The sequence below is a fragment of the Crotalus tigris genome, unplaced genomic scaffold (assembly GCF_016545835.1).
Source record: "Crotalus tigris isolate CLP2741 ecotype Arizona unplaced genomic scaffold, ASM1654583v1 scf7180000020270.473046, whole genome shotgun sequence".
Taxonomy (NCBI): Eukaryota; Metazoa; Chordata; class Lepidosauria; order Squamata; family Viperidae; genus Crotalus; species Crotalus tigris.
Genome location: NW_024097939.1, coordinates 321,181 through 337,109, shown reverse-complemented (window position 1 = coordinate 337,109; position 15,929 = coordinate 321,181). Strand labels below are relative to the sequence as shown.

The window sequence follows — 15,929 nt, the reverse complement described above, 5'->3', positions numbered from 1 at the left end:
AACCATTAATTTAGAATTTGGAAAGCTCATATTTAATTTTCAGGTTAATTATGTGTAATATGCACAATCATGTTCACATCACTCCAACTGTATGACTTCTTTTCAGCACTGTAATATATGTGGACAATTGTCCTAGTTTCAACAGTTAATAAGATAAATCGTATCATGTGAAATTTATTTCCCTATTGTCAAGTATTTCATCTAGAATAAGCCTTGAGCTCAGGACAGGATGTGCACTTTTGACTCCCATTGCTATAAAAATCAAACAAATGCAAGGATTTATTGAACAGGGAAATTCTAATACATGCTATTCTTCCATACATATTTACCCTCAAGAATTATGAGATTAAAAGCTGGCTAATCAGACTATGCACTGAGAGTTTGGGGGTACTCAAAAATAACATGCAGGCAACTGAATAATCTCAGCATTAATATAAATCTATTTTAACTGTGAGCTTCCTCTTAGGAAACATTTACTTATTGACATGTTAGTCTTTTGAGACTTGGATCTACTGTATTCCTCTGAATAGGAAAGGCAATTTTTATACAGTTAATGACTAACCGTCCCCTCCAAAGGAATTCCTGACTTAATATTAATTTGCATGCTCTAATGGGAAATAGATTTTATCTGTTTAACAACTAACTTGCTGAGACAGCACATGACAGTGTAAAACAGAACTGTTTAAAAAAAGGTCACTCTGCTATCTATTCTGGAATATCTAATCTCTTGTAACTTTACTCACCGTCTGGTGACTTCTGTCACAGTACCGCAGTCCAAAATAATCTATCTCAATGAGGTTTAAATGCCGAAATACGTAGCCCAGGACAACCGACCCTTTCGTTGATTTCTGTGGGAAAGAATGTGCAGAGACTTTTCATACAAATGTTCATTCTTTTGTTAGTTACACAGTGGCATTCATGCATTCAGTTAGATAAATCTACCAGAGGAGACTGTATTATTAGAACTGGTCTTTAACAAAAATTGCAATGACAGGAAAGTTTTCTGTCTTATTCGCCAGTCATTTTATAGAAAAGATTGAGCAATTATATTGACAAGTTTTTAAATCTCTAATATCATGAGGTCACATAATTATGTACTCAAACTGTGATCTGCAGTAATTCTGCATTATTCATTCTTGCCTGTATTCACACATCCTCAACACTCTGTGATTTCAGATTCCCTAAGGGAAGAGGGAAAACATCAAGCAAATCCATTGACAGAGTGATTTAATGAATTCAACGTTGGCATATTTATGCATGCATTGCTAGTTGATACTAGTAACACTGGTTTATTGTAAGGGCATTAGTATATAGTGGTAACAGCTGCTAAACAACTCAGGCAGTGAGAGCTATGATTACCTGTAAGAAAAAGCTAATTTATTTTACTTTACTAGTAGTACTGTGTAAGTACATATTGTTAGCTAATTTCCTTGACAATGAAGAAGAAAGTTGTATGATACTCTATAATTAAAATATCAGTATAATACCACCTACGTTTCTCTTTATCATATAGTCATAAACAAGTTTTTTAAAGAGGCTAAAACAGAATTAAACATGAAGAAATGAGAGATATCATGCATTTAGTACTTAATGTGCCAACAACATGAAAAGAGAGGATATAGGCTTTAAATAAACAATCAAGCACACCCATATGGTTTAGATGTAAAAAAAGAGTCAGAGAAAAATCTCATCTGAAACAACATAAAATAACCAGGAGAAAAAAGAGAACCAAAGTCATTTTAACTTAATGTTCAAATGTACATAATGTACATAAAGTAACACTTGTCTTTAATTACTTTAAGACAAAATTAAAACACATTATCAGAAAACTAGCATAAAACAAAGACTTAAAAGCGTGAGTATAAGATCAGGGAAGGGCTGCCAGCAAAACAACCAGAAGCTGTCACCACACACAACTTGAGGGAGGAGTGAAGTGCACTAGAATAGAATAGGGACCTTGGAGGTCTTCTAGTCCAGCCCCCTGCTCAAGCAGAAGGACCTATACCATCTCAGACAGGTCATTGTCCAGTCTCTTTTTTAAAACTTCCACTGATGGAGTGCCCATGATTTCTGGAGGCAAGCTGTTCCACTGGTTGATTGTCCTCACTGTCAGGAAGTTTCTCCTTAGTTCCAAGTTGCTCCTCTCTTTGATCAGCTTCCAACCATTGTTTCTCGTCCTTCCGTCTGGTGCTCTGGTGAACAACCTGACCCCCTCTTCTTCGTGGCAGCCCCTCAGATACTGGAATACTGCTATCATGTCTCCTCTATTTCTTCTTTTCTTTAGACTATCCAAACCCAAGTCCTGCAACCGTTCTTTGTACATTTTGGTCTCCAGGCCTTTGATCATCTTAGTTGCTCTTCTCTGAATTTTTTCCAGACTCTCAACATCTTTTTTGTGATATAGTGACCAAAATTGGCTGCAGTATTCGAGGTGTGGTCTTACTAGGGCAGTGGTTCTCAACCTTTTTAATGCCACGACCCCCAACCGGTCGTAAGTCGAGGACTACTCAACTGCTGCAGCACCGTTTGCAGAATGGGACTTTTGGGGGGGTTCAGCAGGGCAGAGACAGCCTGGACAATTCCTATTGGCTTTTGAAAGCCAATAGAATTAGACTCTATTCAAGAGAGTCTATTCTATTGGCTTTCAAAAGCCAATAGAATAAAAGGGAGTAGCACAGCTAAGGAAAGGGGGGGGGAAATGGCGGACTGCGTTGTTTGGCGACCCCCGTGAAATGGTCGTTCGACCCCAAATGGGGTCCCGACCCACAGGTTGAGAACCACTGTACTGGGGCTTTATAAAGTGGTACTAGTACTTTGTGTGATCTTGATTCTATGCCTCTATACAACCCAGAATTATATTAGCTTTTTTGGTTGCTGCTGCACACTGCTGGCTCATAGTTAAGTGATCGTCTACCTTCCAAGGTCCCTCTCGCAGTTACTGCCTCCAAGCCAGGTCTCGCCCAATCTGTATTTGTTCCTTTGGTTTTTCCTGCCTAAGTGTAAGACTTTGCTTTTCTCCACATTGAGACTCATGGGCCCATTGTTCGAGTTTGTCAAGATCTTTTTGGATCCTGAGTTTGTCTTCTGGGGTGTTGGCTACTCCTGCCAGTTTGATGTCATCTGCAAATTTGATGAGTTTCCCTTTAATTCCCTTGTCTAAGTCGTTTATGAAGATATGGAAGAGTACTGGGCCTAAGACGGAGCCTTGTAGTACCCCACTGCTTACTTCTCTATTCTCCACAGGGATAAGCAGGGACACATTTGGTGGGGGCTTTCCAGCAGCAGAAGAGGCCATGTCCCAATGGGTGTTATTGCAACATTCCATTTCTCCGGCACAATCTCTCCAAGTTCATGTGTGGCTCCAGTTTTTTTTCTTCCTGATCAACCTTCGTCCCAGATTTAGCATTCAGGTGAAGCAGACTCCTCCCTGCCTCAGCAACCCTCTACCTATATCCCCAGGGTACTTGGGCCCTGTTTCAGGCATGTCTAAGCCCACCTCCACTCCACATGGCCAAGGCTGTCCTTCTCTGCAGTGTGCCACAAGACAGGAAAGTCTTTTCCCACCCTCTGGGATTTTCTAGGTTGGAACTGTGGACAAGTTTGTTCATGCTGGAGAAAGTTCTTAACTTAGAAATTTTTAAGTAGGGGATTGTCTGTACCAAAACGTAAAAGTATTAACCAATATATGCATATATAACATTTTAACAGTGCAGCAGCTATACCCTAGACTTACTTCTTTGGGACAAAATCAAATGCCCTCTAGATTTTCTGATTAAAATTTTCAGAATTTCTCATAGCTGGCTACATTGGAGCGTTCAGTCCAAAACAACTGAAGAGCATCATGTTGACCACTTCCACTACAATATTTTTTTCACCACTTGCATTTGTAACTGTTTCTGTCTTGCCCACAATAATTGTGAATAAGAGAAATTATTCTTCTTCTGTGGGTCCTGCCATGAGACAAAGTTGAACCTAGTAAATCCATGCTCAAGTACAGTCAGAAAAAGACAAGGCCTATCATTTGGGCAAAAAAATATTACAGGTAATGCTTGTTTAATGACCAGTTGCTTAGTGACCATTCAAAGTTACAATGGAGTTGCCCAGACCTACTTATGACCCATTTTTGAAGTTCCAATGGCCACATCCCCTTATAGTCATCTGATCACGGTTTGGCTGCATTTAGTTGTTGCACCATCACGTAGTCATATGACTTCAATTTTTAGTATTTTTGCCAATTTTCAGTTTTTACTTCCAATTTCTGGCAAAAAAAAATGCCCATTGGTGAAAATGAGTTCAATGATCACCATAAAAATGTCATAAAATGAGGCCCAGTCAAATAATGGTCCACTTAATGACCAACACAACCTATAAGTGTAATTCTAAGCTCAATTATGGTCCTAAATCAAGGACTACCTATAGTGCTTCATTTCTTTGTCATGAACATGCATCTGTTCCCAAGTTTTCAGTAATTATACAATTACTGTGTAGTATTATAACTGTGACTATACTGAATCTAGGTTATGCTTTCTGAGGAAGCAGTATCACCACAAGCTCATTAATTATTACTATAGAAAGATGCCTTATTTTCCCATGCCACCTAGTGTTATTTGCTCTGACTGACAATAGATTTCAAATATTCCAGGGAGAAATCGACACTAGTGCTACTGAATTCTTAGCTGTGCAGTTATACTGTATTGCTCCACTAAGCTGTAGCTTCTTCATTTAAATAACTGAAAATTTTATCTTTATAAAACAATTCAGATACAAAAAAGAGGAAAAGAAAATTCTGAATCTATTTCAGTAGGCCAGTATTTTATTTTACTTATCTTTATGAGTAAAGCTTGTGTTTTATAAGGTTCTATTTCCTTAATACATTAAAAGAAAATCAACTAAAACATATGTCACGTTAGTTGAATAAAAATATAATAACTGCTACAGACACTTTTCATATACAATCCACATTAGTATCCTATACTTTCAATGTTTCTGTTGGTATTCAGAACCTCTCACTTGATCTGCATCTTACAGAAATCAGTGAAATTCTTATATGAAATTAAGCTACTTCAGAAATGAGTCGTGATGACTATCATGTCGACATTGTAATGCAAAGCATATTCAACCAGTATCAGTTTTTTCCACCCAGGGTTAAGACTGTTATAATTTGCATTACTCATAAAAGAATAGGGCACATGTTTGAACATATAAGGTAGAGCACCTCTGATGGCTATAACTTCTTAGAATTCCCAGCAAGCATAGAAAGTGGATAGCAAGAACGATATAATGATGTAATTAGTATGTTTGTACATTTGCGTAGCTGTGTTATTTTCCTTCTGCAAAAGTCCTATTCAAGACTGGTTGAACAACACTACTGACTCAATCATCCATTTCTCCAAATAATAGACTGAACGCTGCTCTACCAGCATGATCAGGAATGATGGAGTCAAGCAGAGAGTACTTGCTTTAGGTATCTTCCCAGTCCCTACAAAAAGGATGGGGAACTGTCATTTCCTCTAATTATTTTTAGAATCAGAGAAAAAAAATATGCAAATCACTAGTGGCCCAATGGGATTCAACAGTATACCTATCCCCAACATTTTCTGCTCCTGCTCCACTTTCTTTGGCTGTGTGTGATGGGTACAGAATAGAGCTATTGTGTCTAGAGAAACCCTAATTTTGTGGCACTATCCACTATCCAGCAGTAGGAAGAGAAAGGCTTCAAGTGCCATTAACTTTGTCTGAACACGATTGACCAATGAAATCTCTATTAATCTTTCCACTCTATCACTGCAGTCAAGTGTTCACATGACACATTAATGCCCCCCTCCTTTGACTGAGTTAAACAAGTTACCGGTATATAAACAAGGTCACTGACTGCATAACCCGGCTGTAGAGATTTTTGAGAGTGCCCTGCTTTGTTGAAAGCTGAACCAGAAGCAAAACTGAGGAACAATGTGGCATCCTGCTTCTAAACAGAGTGCAATCCTGATCATTACACACAGTTCGGGTAGAAAACTCCATCAGAGGGAGAGGAGAAAAACAGCAAATAACCAATCTGGACTGGGAATATTTCTACAATTTGAAGAGTTGACTTTATGCTTAAATCTGGTAGAGGCTTACATTCTGATTAGGAAAGATTTGAAAAATTAGCAACAGCAAAAAAAGAATTGTTCAAAATGAATCATAAAGTTGTGTTTTATAATGCAGCAGCAGTCAAAACCAGAAAGGCAGGTTTCTACCACCTTCATAAAATAACAGCTAGAACCTTCAGAAAAGAGACTTATTTTTCGTTTGACAGGAGTAAAATGGTACATTAAAATATGGCAAAATACTTAAAATATTTTGAAAAGAAAATGGAAAAAAATCTGTAAAACAAGCTTGCTAGGGTAAGTATTTGAATATTTAGATAATATGGCAATCTCTAAAATATTAAAGCAACCAAATGAGTTTCCTGACAGCACCTTTACATTTTTAACTGGCTGATACTAGGCAATTATAAAGTCAGTGTGAAACTTTTGTGGCACGTATATACTGAGTGGAAAGGAAAATTCTATTGCTGAATTTCTGATGTCAGAAACAGGAATATTTATCCAAGAAAAAAAATGAAAAGACCACCTGATATTCTAATTTCAACTGCTTTTACAAATTATAATTCCTTAGTGATTTATCTTCTAAACTGAGTCACTAATTAAAATACTTTGGAATTTACAAATCATTCACCAGTGATGTGATCATACTCTTCTTTCCCTGCAGAGTATCACTAAATCCTCCAAACATTCAAAGGCCAATTATTCCAAAAGTTATCTGTCATCCAATTACTAGGAAAGCTGCCCACTCCAAGTCAATTTAAGCCAGAATCATCACCAATTATATAATAATTGCAACTTCCCTTTGAAAGTATAATGTGGGATTATAGCAGGTGATTCTGTCAATGCAATAGTAATTCCTTTTTGGTATTTTAAAGACTCATTCATTCTCTTAATCGGAATTAAGAATGCATAAATTGCTCATATCTATCCTTTATTACATTTGTAACCATTTTATCAATACAGGCATTATTCAACTTATAACCACAATTGGCATTGGAATTTCTATCACCATCATCGTAAAGTGAGATATCATGTGATCATTTCGCTTAGCAAAATGACCAAAAATCCTAGTTGCCATTATAACTCCAGATGTGTGAATCATAAAGTGAAAGGAATTGTAGGGATGCATGTGTGTGTGCATGTATGTGGTTGAAAAGGCCCAGCCTAAATCACATGCAAGTATGTGGGGGGTGCTGCAGTGCAAGCACAGGGAAGTCGGGGAAAGAATACACTTAAGCTCCTGAGCTGCAGTGCGGTGCAAAGCCACAACCATCCCCGAAAGCCTCCACTGCCCCAGCTCGGGCCACTGTTCCTGCACTCTGGCAAATGCCCAGGAAGCCCCAACAGCTCGGGCCACTCTTCCTGCACTCTGGCAAATGCCAAATGCCCAGGAAGCCCCAACAGTGTGGTAGGAAGCTAAAGCCTAGTAGTGTGGTGCAGTGTGGTGCAGCGCAGCCCAATTAAGCTACATTCTCTGCACTCCGTCAGCCCAGCTGACCCTGGCTATTTTCCTCCTGCTGCTGGTGAGGCATGCCCAGCTTCACTGTAATATATCTGTAATGCGAGGCAACTGCTAATCACGGCAACCCTTCTTCCCAAGACCAATTATGCCATTCTTCAAATTGCATGAGCCGTTTATGCTCCAAAAAGTGATGCTTTGTTTTCACAATATTTCACAAAGCTTCTGAGGTCTTCTCTAGGTGTCATGAGAATGGGGGTGGTCTTTGGAGAATGGCAGGCTCCTCATTCTCATGATGCTTTAAAAGATCTCAGAAGCATACTAAGGAAAAAAAACATATTTTTGTGCTCTATTATTCATTGAATTCCCATCTTACTAAAATTAATAGTAATTTTGCTGAAGCTTTCTGCTTTTTGGCAATCAATATCATATACCACAGGGAAATCTTTAAAAAAGCAACATAAAAGTTTGATTCTAAGGCCAGTAACTAAACAGATCTCAATATGAAGAATACATGTTCAAGCAAATAGATTTAATTTAAAACTGGATGCTTCTGTGAATATTTACCAAAACAAACAGGTAGAACTTAATTAATGAGTTACATGTTTAAACTTATAAACAAAACTTATAGAGATTAGTGAGTTACATGTTTAACCTTATAGTTTATTTAAAGTTGTTAGCAAAGACAATACAAATATGTATTTCTCTGAAATATATTTATGATTAGAATCAGATTAACAAAACAAATAAATTTCTCATGTCTATTATACATATGGTAGTATCTCCTGCTGTGTTAGAGCTGTTTCTATTTCCAAGAGGGAATATGGATCTACAACAAAATACGTAAGACACGCTCAACACCATACCTCTAATATAATCCTTTCATATCATGTGTATCTATATGCTCAAACATTTTCTCCTTTCTACTGTTGACATCATACATTATTGATACTAAAATATAATTTAGTTGGTTTTTTCCTATTTATGTAAAGCAATTGGCTTTTCTTCTCCCATGGCTATCCATCAGCCTATTCATATGGCTATGCTTTGGACTTTTTATTGAACTAGACAGAAATTCTTCTGGGATCTCTCACTAGCTTTGTGGTTCTAGGTTTTTGTTTTTTAACCTTCTATATAAAAGTGATCCTTTGACAATTTCAAGGTGAAAATAATTTTCAAATTTGCAAGACCTGATTTATATAGCAGTGCATGATTTAAAACTATTTGAAAATAATATTTTCCAAAGCTGCAAGCATGACACTTTAAAGCAGCTAACACTTTTTTCAGACTTCGGAAGTTAACTCATAGAAAAAACTGCTGTAATATCATTCTTTAAAGCATCTATGTCAATTTACAGGCTTATATAATACCTGAAAAAAGGAGGCAGCTGTTTCAAAAAAGCAGTGTGCTCATGTGTGCCAAATCACCTCTCTTGAATAATTTTAGAAGCTTGCACAGGTCATTCTCTTCGTTTATTTATATTTCCTGTGTAATTTTTAAAACTTCAGCCATTCCCTTTTGTATATCCAATAAAGCACCTTTTTACAAATAATTCTGTTGGTCTGTCTTTGGAGTTCCCCTTTTGGTACTTTGTCAGACAAAAATTGCTCCACGTCTGTGATTTACTCATTAATATATTTTGCATATAATCTATCCATAGAAACAGATCTCATTATTGCCACTATTGATATTATAGCTACTAATTTCTGCCTCCATTTTTTCAATGATCTCTTTTAATATCTGCAATGTTATGACGTCTTGTGTCACTTTCTAAGTCCAGGTTAACTGACACCTAAACTTTGTATTTTTTTTCCTTCTACTTAGAATCTTCTATTCCCTTTAGTATCAAATTTCTAAAATCATAGTCACTTATCTTTGTTATGAACCAAGGTAACTAAAATAACACTGGTTCCTAGGAGAAGCAATTGATATTGTATGGTTACTTCCAAAATTTTACAGTAAAAGTCAATATTCAAAATTTAATTGGCCCCTTAATCTATTTCTTAGATCAGAGGGAGCAGAGAATTTGAAAAATAATTCTGTGATATGCAGTCATGATACTTGAAGAATAATGTACTGAGCAGATGTATATAAAAATGCTTTGCAAATAGGAGAGAAATTTCAAATAATGTACTATATAAACATAAGCAAAAATATGTGTTAATATAATTAACTTAATGTAGCATTACACAAAGGCTTTGGACAAATATACACAATGTTATTTTAAGCCAGTGGTTCTTAACCTGGGCAATATTGCCCCCCAGGGGGCAATTTTGTTTTTCAGGGGGGTGACGTGGGGGCAAAGGAACAAAAAGGGGGCAATATGGGGGGCGATGGAGCGAGAAGTTTTGGGGACACTTTTGAGACTTTTTCCTACAGTGAATTACTGTATATCTGTCGTATAAAAACATCAGATCACTCGCTATTAGTGGATTGAATTGTGTTTTTCTTTTCGGGCATTTCACTTTCTTGCAATTGAATTTTGTTTTCAGTGGTGATTACATTTAAGTGTCTTGAATAAATAAGATAATAATGAAATACATGTATCACGAAGTTTGGGAATAAAGTGCCGGATGGCACCAAAATTTTTCACACAGTTGAGATATGGGAAAAAGACTGGAAATAAACTTTGCATCGATATGTCCTGATGACAATTTTAAAGAAAACAAAAAAAAGTGTTTGCATAATTGAAGAATTATTTCCTATGTTGTGATAGAGAGGTTATGTTGGGGGAGGGGGCGATGACAACTTCCTCATTGGCTCAAGGGGGCGATTTGTACAAAAAGGTTAAGAACCACTGTTCTAAGCAACAATTAAAATATTACCTAACTTGTGTTACATATTTGGAATGCAAAAATTAAATGATCACCAAGTGGCAGCAAAGAGAAACAAAATAGTCTAACTCTTTACTGCCGTCTCATGCTCATTTAAAAGTTTGCAATTCAATGAAGTCAGCCTAATTTCTGTGAATTCATTGTCTGCACAGACACTACTAATGAAAAATGCATTACTTTCCAACATTCAAACCAACAGTCTTTTGGGATCAATTAATAAAAAACTCTAGGCAAGTATATATTTTCTCAAAGCAGATTAGAACTTGAGGTATGTGGCAAACTTTTTTAATTAAATAATAATAATTCTAATTGAATAGATAAACCAGTGAAATCTATGTATTATTTTAATAGGTGATATTGCTAATTAATATTGAGGCCTGAATATGAACAAACAGAAAAATAAAAGTACAAGTGAACATTGAAAGTATACATGTCTACTTTTAATTTATCACATGGTTTGTTTTGTACTAGAATGTTCTTTGAAACACTATATGCCTCAAATTATCCAAACTGTTGATTTAGCACAGTGGTTCTCAACCTGTGGGTCGGGACCCCATTTGGGGTCGAATGACCATTTTACAGGGGTCGCCAAACAAAGCTGTCCGCCATTTTTTTCCCCTTTTCTTTGGCCACGCCCCTGGCACATGGTGATGTATAAGTGGTTGGGGGTCACGACAACATGGGGAACTGTATTATGGGGTCGCGGCATTAGAAAGGTTGAGAACCACTGATTTAGCAGTTCAATTTAGAATATGACTATGTCTAAAAATGATTTTGCAGTATAATGACATCAGAAATAGCATTACAAAATAAAAATACATATAATATTTCCAAGTATACTTTCTGAGTGTTAATTCAGGTAATACTAGAATAATTAATATGTAAACAAAAGGAAATGTTTGCAGATGATACTTGTCCCTATATCTCAGCGTGTGAAGAGACAAAACAGAAAGTGTACATTAAATATCTTTTCAAATTGTTCACAGTAAGTTTGTTATTATAATGCAAAGTTGATTGACAGAGATTCACACATTCTTTTGTTATCACTAATCTGGGTGGAAAACTTTATAGTTCTCAGTAGAACAAAGTGAGTATATGCCTGATATAACTATCTTACTAGAAAAAACAGTAACTGTTTCATTAATATAAGACCATGTAAAATATGAGCCTATATAATTACATTAGCCCTAACTATAACTGTGGATTGCAATTACCTGTTAGCAATTGTTATCCATTGTAAACTGCAACAATCAGTATGTGTTAAATAAACCACTTAATGACAGAAGGAAGCAAATATGAGTAACTAATAATCTAAAAATGCATTTTATAGGTATAAGTACTTAAGATAAAACTTAAATTGTTTATGCTTCTAATTTACTGAAGAATTAGTCAACTGTCTAACTTAAAGATAACTTAAGAAACAATACAGGATAATAAACTACTATAATTTGTAAGCAATTTAAAAGTGAGAATATGAGAGAGAGGAAAAACAGCACTTGAATGTATTTCTTGAGAAAAATCCATTACAGTATTTAAACATGTTATGTCTCCAATTTGCTAGTTTATAAGACTTTGTAAGGCAGGGTTTTTCAACCTGTGTATAGGTACCACCTGTGGTACATTGGCACCTGGCAGGTGGCACGCGACCATCCTAGAAAAGTGGTAGCGGGGGAGGGGAATGAGCTGAACCGGTGACAGCCCTGCATAAGCCTGAGTGAGAGATGGCTGGAGCTGCAGGGCTGTCAGGGCTCAGTGGAAGCGCCAGGATCAGTGCCAGGCTCCAGCTGGAGTTCGGCACTGATCCTGGTGCTTCTGCTGAGCCCTGAAGACGCACCAATCAGCTGGAAAGCAGCACTGAATCTGGCACTTCTGCTGAGCCCAGGAGAAGCGCCGATCAGCTGGAATGTTGCAGCATCTCCAGGGTCTTGTGATTTACATTCAGATGCTTGGCAACTGATTCATATTTATAACGGTCACAATATCCCAGGGTTATATGAAATGACCAAAACCTGCTGCAACCACCCAGCAGACGGGGGGAATAAAAAAACTCCCACCCCACCCCCGCTGCCAATCCTCAACAGAAATGCTCACAACAATGAAAACCTCAGACAGGAGGAAGAGCGCCGCCAGGTGGGCAGGCAGGTGTCTTGCTCGGCTGTGCCTCGGGGGGCACTTTTTTCAGTGCCATTGTAACTTCGAACAGTCACTAAGCGAACTGTTGTAAGTCGAGGACTACCTGTACTTTATCACTTTTTTCTTTTTTTTAATCATCAAGTTTTTGACACCTTGCTAAGTGACTGGTGGTATTCGGATGTTGCCATATCCTAAAAGTGGTACAATGGGTGAAAAGATTGAAAAGCCCTGTTGTAAGGCATTCTGTGATCAGGGAAGAAATAGAAACATTAGCAAAGGCATTATTATAATGCATAATTTTTGTTCATACCGCTGAGTAGTCAGAAGTGTCAAACCAATTATAAAACTCTAGAAGTAAATTTGAGAAAATACAGTAGTGGCTTAGAACTCAGAAAATTAATTCTGATAGTCTCTACTTCAATTCTATGCAGATAAACATTAAATTAAAGAGAAGTTAAACAAGCAATGACAGTACAATTTTAAACTAAACTCTAAAATTAAACCAAGCTGATATATATAGGCACTGGAATGCAGATTTTGAAAGACTTCTATTTAATCATACGTCAAAGGATGGCACTCTCAGCAGCAACCTCACAGAAAAGATGATCTTATTTTTCAAAGCAATCAAGACATTCAAAAATAAAAATTGTATAAAATGCAAAATTCCCAGCCTTACTCTCTGGCAGTAAAGAGTACCTCCATTAAAATAAATAGTGTATTCACAGCTTAACCATGTTTTAAAGTGAGAATTAAGATAAATATATTTAATATAGACTTAATTAAAATAGTACTTAAAATAATTTTTACAACTGCAATGACAACTAACTGCTATAGACATTGATAAAGAAATACTTACCTGTAAATGATGTGCCTCTGGTATTAAACTTGGGAACTACGGTAATCGCAAAGTTATTTGCAAAAAATAAGTTTTCACAATCAAAGCCGTTTGTTGTATTCATTCAATATGCTAATCTTGTAAACTTCACTATTATCTCCCTTGAATAAGAAAGGGATTTTGGATGTTACAAAAAATCAGCTGCTAAAGTAATCAAGGGCAAAGATATTATCAATATGTGCATTTCTGTTTACTTTGCTATCCTCATAAGCATAGTAAAACACAAAATAATTAAATTATTCCAACTTGCTGGCAAGTAGATGCAGATTAGTTCAGATGCCATTTTTTTGCCTCTAGCTCATGCAAGTAAAAAGCAAAAAACCAAAGATATATTTATTTTGTGTTTGACAAAATGTAACTTGACTGCCATCAATTTGTTAGCCATCAATTTTCAATAGTCATCCAGTCTATTATTAATAAAATATGATCACCAGGAAAAGTTAAAACATTAAAAGTTTTAATATAAAACAGAAGTTTTAAATAAAAACATTAAAAGTTTTAAAAGATTAGCAACCTAGCTTTCGTTGGCTCCTGCCAACTTCATCAGGGCGTACACAAATCAATGGGAGTGAACATTTATATGTAAGTTAACGCCTGCGCTCGACTCCTGGACCGTGTGATAGGTCCAGGTCGGCCAATCATAGCATTCCCTGTAATTGCTACATGATTGAGTGACTCATCTACTTGTATCAGGCGTCCCTCATCAGAGTTTAAACAAGCCTCCGACTCTCCACTCATCCATATCTGCGGTCTAGGAGGATCCTCGATCTTATTCCAACTCGAGATGTCATCCCCACCACTAAGTCGTCTCCCCCTTCTCCCTTCCTTTGAACTCTCTGTAAGTTTATGGTTCTCCCCTTCTCCATCATTCTGACATCTACCCTTAACATCATGATGTTTTTTACAACGAAGCCTCAATCTGGGTAATGTACTTATGCTTTCACTGCATGGTTCTCCCCCACGCACCATTTTCCCAGTTTTCCCAGCCTCGCTAGGTTCCGTAACAGTTGTTCTCCCCTTTTTTTTTTATTGAAAATTTTTAAAAATTTTTACAAATAGAGAAAAGATAAAAAACAAAAAACAACCCTACCCAACCACCCCAACCCTCCCACTCCATCCCCCCAACCTTCCCAGAGCTGAATATAGGCTTAATTAAAATTTCTAAAAATCTTAAAAAGAGATTAAAAAAGTATAAACCATAAATATATCTAAATACATTACATATGCTTATAAGATAATTAACAATAATATATATGTAAAAAAGCATAAATATTAAAAAAGAAAAATGCTTAAAAAGAAAAAGAATAAAAGAGAAAAGAAAGAAGAAAAGATGTATATATAAAAAAAGAAAAAGAAGTAAAATAAGATAAAATAAAAATAAGAAATATAAGGAAAGAGAAGAAAAAAAATACAATCTATAAAATATTAAGCTTTATATATAGGTTATTGAAAAACTAAGTAATATTTTTTATATCCAACTTATGTTGTATAAAATCTATCCATTTTTCCCATACCGCAAAAAAATTCTCTTGCGATTGATCCTTTAAAAAAGCCGAAATCTTTGCCATTTCCGCCAAATAAGAAACTTTAAAAAACCATTCTTGCAAGGTAGGCAAAGATTCCTTCTTCCAGTATTGCCCTACTAACAATCTTGCGGCTGTGATTAAATTTAACATCAGTATAACCTCCTTAGCATCACAATCAGTAACGATACCCAACAAAAAAAATTGTGGGGTAAATTTTACCCTCCTTCTAAAAATTCTTTGAATATTCCACCATATCTTAATCCAAAAAGCTTTTATATTTTTACACGACCACCAAATATGATAATAAGTAGCATCCAAACAACCACATCTCCAACATTTGGGCTGTAAGTCAGGATACATACGAGACATTTTTTGTGGATCAAGGTGCCATCTATAAAACATTTTGTAAAAATTCTCCCTTAAGTTCTGGGCTTGTGTAAATTTAACATTCCTCACCCAGATGGTTTCCCAGGTATCTAGTAGAACTGGTTCACCAAAATTTTGTGCCCATTTAATCATACATTCTTTAATTAGTTCTGGTTCTGAATCCAGTTCTACTAGCACCCCATAGATTCTCTTAATATGAGTTCGCCTTTGGTCTTTTACTTGTTTAAAAAGATTTTAATTCTCCTCTTTTTTTGAACAGCTGCCAACACATTGCAGGGGTTGGAATGTAAATCATCTCGAGTTGGAATAAGATTGAGGATCCTCCTAGACCGCGGATATGGATGAGTGGAGAGTCGGAGGCTTGTTTAAACTCTGATGAGGGACGCATGATACAAGTAGATGAGTCACTCAATCATGCAGCAATTACAGGGAATGCTATGACTGGCCGACCTGGACCTATCACACGGTCCAGGAGTCGAGCACAGGCGTTAACTTACATATAAATGTTCACTTCCATTGATTTGTGTACACCCTGATGAAGTTGGCAGGAGCCAACGAAAGCTAGGTTGCTAATCTTTTAAAACTTTTAATGTTTTTATTTAAAACTTC

At 36.4% G+C, this 15,929-nt stretch overlaps 1 protein-coding gene across 6 annotated transcripts in view; it reads right to left on the bottom strand.

Annotated features, from left to right (window-relative positions):
- The window catches only part of EPB41L4A (erythrocyte membrane protein band 4.1 like 4A), a 92,736-nt gene that overhangs the window by 61,034 nt on the left and 15,773 nt on the right, over window positions 1–15,929 (bottom strand). For all 6 annotated transcript variants that reach the window (XM_039366391.1, XM_039366393.1, XM_039366394.1 and 3 more), the window contains exon 3: window positions 744–848. In XM_039366391.1, the coding sequence (XP_039222325.1) occupies window positions 744–848 (105 nt within the window). The remainder of the gene's footprint in view (window positions 1–743; window positions 849–15,929) is intronic.